Below are 6,000 nucleotides of genomic sequence, written 5' to 3'. Positions count from 1 at the left end.
TTACTGAAACATTGCTTCTGACTTTCGATGAGTTTTAACAGACTATAATGAAATAAACACCCTAATAGTTCTTCTATTTTAAATTAAAGTTCAGAACACTACCATTTAAAAAACTGCCACTGCTTTTAATGAACAGAAGTGACTTTCTTGGAATAAAATTAAGTTAAAGAGCAATACAGTAAAATGAATTTGAAATTTACAAAATAATAATGACATCTTGTTAATCTTCTATTTCAATACCTAGAAAGGTACAATAGCACAACAACTTTTATATACAATTCCTGGAACATAAATATCCCTCCTGAGTTATTTGATCAGCTCTCTGTTGTTTTCATTAATGGAGTTTTTCAACAGAATTAAGTATTTTAGGGGGTAGAAGATTTGGTTAAGAGAGCCAATTCTTAATCCTTATTCAAAGCACAAGGATGAGCTTGTGTTACTTTCTTCTTTTTGAAATCATTTTACACTGACAACATTGCTTCAAATGACTGGCTTTATACTTTGATTTGGAGAAAACATTCTAAAGAATGAGATATAATTGTACATGTGATTTTATTGACAGTGATATGGTTTTAATTTACAACGAAAAACAAAAGTTTCCCTCTTCAGAGGTCTCTCTAGCTCCAGGTCTTGGGGTTTATTGGCAATTTTTTAGCTTATCTTAAGTCTCTCCTACGGGAAACTCTACTGAATGAAAATGCCCTGTCTCCTCTTCACCCAGCTAAGAAACAGGGTGATTTGGTGATAGATATTTTGCAAAAAGTACCCCTTTTTAACTCCGAAGAAACACAGAGAGGGGAGAAGAGACCTTTTTGCTTTCAGCTGGGCGGGCTCTTTAGTGCGCCAATCACAGAGCAGCTCCTCTCTATAAATACCAGCCGTCTGCCTTTCTCTAGATCTAGTTTTTTTTTCCTTTTCTGATTTTTGGAAAACGCTTATCACTATGTCGGAAACGGCGCCTGTTGCAGCTCCTGCTGTCTCCGCTCCTGGGGCAAAAACTTCCGCTAAAAAACCGAAGAAGACGCCAGCTACTTCTAAAGCCCGTAAGCCTCCAGGTCCCAGCGTGACCGAGCTGATCACCAAGGCGGTGTCCGCTTCCAAGGAGCGCAAAGGGGTCTCGCTGGCAGCTGTTAAGAAGGCTCTGGCCGCCGGAGGGTACGATGTAGAGAAAAGCAACAGCCGCATCAAGCTGGGGCTCAAGAGCCTGGTGAGCAAGGGCACCTTGGTGCAGACTAAAGGCACCGGCGCATCGGGCTCCTTCAAACTCAATAAGAAGCCTGGCGAGACCAAGGAAAAGGCACCGAAGAAAAAGCCAGCGGCAAAGCCTAAGAAACCAGCTGCCAAGAAACCCGCCAGCGCCGCCAAGAAACCCAAAAAGGCTGCGGCCGTGAAAAAGAGCCCGAAGAAAGCCAAGAAACCAGCAGCTGCCGCAGCTAAAAAAACGGCCAAGAGCCCGAAAAAGGTGAAAGCCGCCAAGCCTAAGAAGGCAGCTAAGAGCCCGGCTAAGGCCAAAGCGGTGAAGCCTAAGGCGGCTAAGCCCAAACCGACGAAGCCTAAAGCGACGAAGGCTAAGAAGCCAGCGCCCAAGAAGAAGTAAACGGGCTAGAAAGAATGTCATGCAGAGAAAGCCAACGGCTCTTTTAAGAGCCACCCACCCTTTCCCAGAGGAGCTGAAACACCAGGTTCGCTTAAATAACCTCGTGCTGCTTTTCATGAAGCGCCCAACTTTCAGAAACGAAAGTAATAGAAAATAGGGAGACAAAATTAGAATCAGTTTTGTACATTTTCCTTCGCCCGCGACAAGAAATAACAATATCAGTTCTTTAAAATGCGGGACGTTAATTCATCTATATTCGAGCTGGGTGTATTAAAATCGATCCAGAGCATCAGCCCAAATTCACGATCACTAGCAGGCAAATTCTTCCCTTATCCACCCAGCAGAAAACAACAACAACCCCAAACGGAGGGGAACGAGCTTTAGCAATCATGCTTATTGTGTAAAAGGAGGGGGAAGGTGGCCATTCCTTGCACATGAGCTTCGGTCCAGACAGGATTTATTGTCTAGTAGGAGGGGCGAGTGAGGACTGCGTGTGAGGGCAAACTGCGTGACCTAGACACACACACACACACTTTTCTGCCTAGCTGGCAGTGGTGGGATCAGGATTAATCCCGTTGGTGAGTTTGAAAAGCCCGCGCTTTGCAAGGATTGGCCTGTGGCAACTCGTTCCCGCTTCTCTTATTGGAGGTAGGGAGAGTCACTGTTAAATCCATAGGTCCCCATGTAAGATGGTGAGTTGTGTGTGGAGTACTGTCAATTTACCAAGTACAAAATACCTTACACGGGGATTTTTGTTTATCTTCAAATCAGATATGTCGGGCACTTGGAAACTTTTATTCTCTGAAAGTGGAGCACTAATAATGGGGAATGGGGGGGAAGAAGCATTTTTCATTGTTCTCCCTTTTTCATTGATTAATACCTGTTCTGTTCATACTCTCCTCCATCGCCACCTCTGCTTTCTATCTTTGTTTCTCTCCCGGGCTGTGCTTTCAGTCTTTTACCCAATTCTCTAGAAATCACATCCTTACTGATGCTTCTCAGAATGACCTTCACTCGAATACATTAGGAATTCCCTAAGGGTTGGGAAGGACATTTAGATCTAGTGTAAACCTCTGCCAGTTGTTCCAACTGATAACCGTTGAGATTTCTATCCCGTATATGGACCTGCCATTAGAGAAGAAGGAAACACATTTGTTCCAGAGGGTTTTACAGATATTTTCTTACAACACAAGAATGTTGAGATTCCGGAATCCTAGGTTTTATTCCAGACTCTAGAGGGGAGTGTTTTCTATAGTTCTTATAGTTCCCTTCTGCCCTTTTCCATCTTTAGTGTGACCCTTCCTTTCTATACAGACCCTTCTAACTTGTCTATGTCCTAGCCCTCCCCCTTCACCATCTCCTGTCTCCTGCTCTCTCACCAAGCTCTTCACCCCTCTGAATTCCAGTTGAATATATGCTTCTTCATCCTGCCTATATGCCAAAAGTGGGGGCATGCAAACTATAGAAAAGGCAGTCTCCCTGCTTTAATTTCCAGTGCCTGAACCACAGTGATCCTTGATAGATGCCAGGAGTTTTTGCAGGGGAAGTTCTGCTTAACTGTCTGAGGAGGGACAATAGTAAGGGAAGCCAATCTTCAGACAATTTAGGTGCCAAACGAAAAATGCTCTGCTGAACATGTATGGATTGAGAGTTTTCAGAGGCTAATAACTTGTCCACACTGGGATAGATTTTCATGGGGATAACAAAAAGGATATCCCTGACACTTTTGTGGCCAGTCTGCTTAATGTCAAGTATGTGCCTTAAAGCATAGAGGAGCTTGAGCTTCTAAAGACAACCATTGTGAGAACATTTTAATGTGGGCAATAAAATGTATTTCCCCACAATTTTAATCAATGGCTGAACTTTTTCTTTGTGGCAATTATATTGACTTCAGTGAGATTGAACTGGTGTAAACTATGAATGTTGTGATGTGTGACAGATGCACTCTGCCAGCATTAAACAAGGTTTGGGGGTTGTCAAGCCTGTTATACATCCTTTTAACTTTTTTTTTTAAATTAAAGATACAGAAAAGGAAAAAGCAGTTCAAACATTGAAATGTAAAGTATTAAACAAGGCTTTAATTTTAATAATATCCTTTGTTCTCTTTCCCTTTAGTTGGAGAGAGTTTTAGAAGGAAAACCCTTGTGGTGATATCAAAGATGGTAATAAATGTCCTTTTGGGGAGAAGAGAAGAAGTTTGTTGACATGGGCTGGAGCTATTGTTGTTAAAGTCCAATCCCATTTCATCGAAGGTGGTGTATGCAATTCATCTGGAGCTCGTAGATGTGGCAATTATCAGAAGGGTAGCCATGTTAGTCTGGATCTGTAAAAAGCAACAGAGTCCTGTGGCACCTTATAGCCTAACAGACGTATTGGAGCATAAGCTTTTGTGGGTGAATACCCACTTCATCAGACGCATGTGGTGGAAATTTCCAGAGGCAGGTATAATACCACCACATGCATCTGATCATCTAATTTTGACAGATTCGTTTGTAATACTGAGACACACTATCTATTTTATCTTCCTTCTTTAAATCAAATCTCGGGGAATGTAACTAGAGCAGGGTGGGCGGGAAGGGGAGGGGCGGAGAGCAAACTCAATAACCCGCCTCGTTTCTTCTAAAGCACGCCTCGTGCAGGCAGCTGCAACCGGAGGAGGTGGGATGCGGTGGAAAACAGGGCCAAGGCTCCACCCCTTTCTTTGACAGTTCTCAAACAGGTCGGCGCCCAGACGATATACAGAGAGCACAACGCACTAACACAGCCTGTTTGTTCTGGTTTGGTAAGCAGGGTGTTTCGAAGGTTGTAGCATCATGTCTGGTCGTGGTAAAGGTGGTAAGGGGCTGGGAAAGGGGGGCGCTAAGCGCCATCGGAAGGTGCTTCGTGATAACATTCAAGGTATTACCAAACCGGCTATTCGTCGTTTGGCGCGCCGTGGTGGTGTAAAGCGTATTTCTGGATTGATTTATGAAGAAACCCGAGGAGTACTGAAAGTGTTTCTAGAGAACGTTATCCGTGATGCTGTCACTTACACTGAACATGCCAAGCGAAAGACTGTGACTGCCATGGACGTGGTGTATGCTCTAAAACGCCAAGGTCGCACTCTCTACGGTTTCGGGGGCTAAGTTTTCATCCCGTTTTAAAGTTGAAACATCTTCAAAAACAAAGGCTCTTTTAAGAGCCACCCACACTTTCACAATGAGAGCTTAAGTGCTAGTAGTCTGTTTCTGAAACGGCGGCGCCTGTGTGTGTGTGTTAAATTAAGCGTACTTTAAATTTTGGGGTATTTTATTTTCTCACTTGACCTAAATCGTACATCACGTGGAATGAGAAGTATTAATGCTCTTTCACTGGTGGCCGGGGGGGGTGGGTGACTAAACCCTGTGGTTAAACGGCTACGGACGACTTTTTTTTCTTTCTTCTTTGCCAAAATCTGTTTCGTCAGCTTTGTGGGTAACGAGAGGAAGAACAGCTTGGGTTTCCCGGGAAGACCTTTATTGCTGCCTTATCCGCGTCCTGATAGTCCTGCAAACGTCACGACAAAGAATCGATGGGTAAAATGCAATGAAGTCCACTCTGGCTAAAAACATTAGCGTCCGTTTCTTCCCTCCCCTCCCCCCGGTCATTTGGGGAAGGCAAAAGAGATTTATTTCCCGCTTTGCTCCACGAGGTCCCTTATTTCATACACGCCTTTTCATTTTTGTAGAGACGACATGGGGGGGTATGAGAAGATATCTTTAAGAATTACAGCTGATACGTGGTCTCCTCTGAAGCTTAAGGCAGGACCGAAGGAGAGTAAAGGGCTCCCTCCTTCATAAGGAGGCAGCGCTTCAGTCCGAGAGGCAGAATCGTAGGACACGGTCACCTTCTAAAAGCCTATACATTAGCAGACGAAGAGACTTTCTATGCAGTCGACACATCCTGTTGTTTCAGTGTTATCTGGCGGGGATTCGTGCTCGTTCAGGTTGTTCATATGTAAGATACAGTACAGGGAAGAAGCGGGAATAATGTTCGGTATCAGAGATTTAGCCCGTTTGGAAGTGAAATAATGAGACGACGAGCCACCGATTTAAATGAGAGAGAGAGATGAGATAAAAAGTGGGGGTGGCGGAGTTTCAGAGAGAGGAACCGCAAGAAACGGACTATGGGGACATCCAGAGAGCGCGAGTTTAATGACTTGACCGTTGAAAGCCGGTTTGGGCGAATCTTGTCGGAGCGACACTGGAGGTAATGAAGGGCGGGTCGGATGACTGGCTGCACAAGCGCGGGCTTTTCAAATGTTCAAATTGTCCAATGATAGCTGGCTCCATGTCAACAACCAATCAGAAAGGAGGATTGGTCTATATATATCGCCGGAGCCGAGGGGCTCTGCCTTACTTTGTTCTTTTGTGCGGTTTGTCTCA

The 6,000-nt window shown here is 44.4% G+C and overlaps 2 protein-coding genes across 2 annotated transcripts; both read left to right on the top strand.

The window, feature by feature from the left end:
- Window positions 1-906: 906 nt before the first annotated feature.
- On the top strand, window positions 907-2,834 carry LOC117879163 (histone H1-like). The gene has a single exon (XM_034774161.1). The coding sequence runs from the start codon at window positions 944-946 to the stop codon at window positions 1,595-1,597; it is 654 nt and encodes a 217-aa protein (XP_034630052.1). The 5' UTR covers window positions 907-943; the 3' UTR covers window positions 1,598-2,834.
- A 1,543-nt stretch (window positions 2,835-4,377) lies between these two features.
- On the top strand, window positions 4,378-4,785 carry LOC117879277 (histone H4). The gene has a single exon (XM_034774351.1). It carries the CDS (start codon window positions 4,411-4,413, stop codon window positions 4,720-4,722), a length of 312 nt encoding a protein of 103 aa, XP_034630242.1. The 5' UTR covers window positions 4,378-4,410; the 3' UTR covers window positions 4,723-4,785.
- The last annotated feature ends 1,215 nt before the right edge of the window (window positions 4,786-6,000 follow it).

The sequence above is a fragment of the Trachemys scripta genome, chromosome 1 (genome assembly GCF_013100865.1).
Source record: "Trachemys scripta elegans isolate TJP31775 chromosome 1, CAS_Tse_1.0, whole genome shotgun sequence".
NCBI classification, from domain to species: Eukaryota; Metazoa; Chordata; order Testudines; family Emydidae; genus Trachemys; species Trachemys scripta.
The sequence above is the reverse complement of the archived record's forward strand: the minus strand, read 5'-3'. Positions and strand labels throughout refer to the sequence as shown.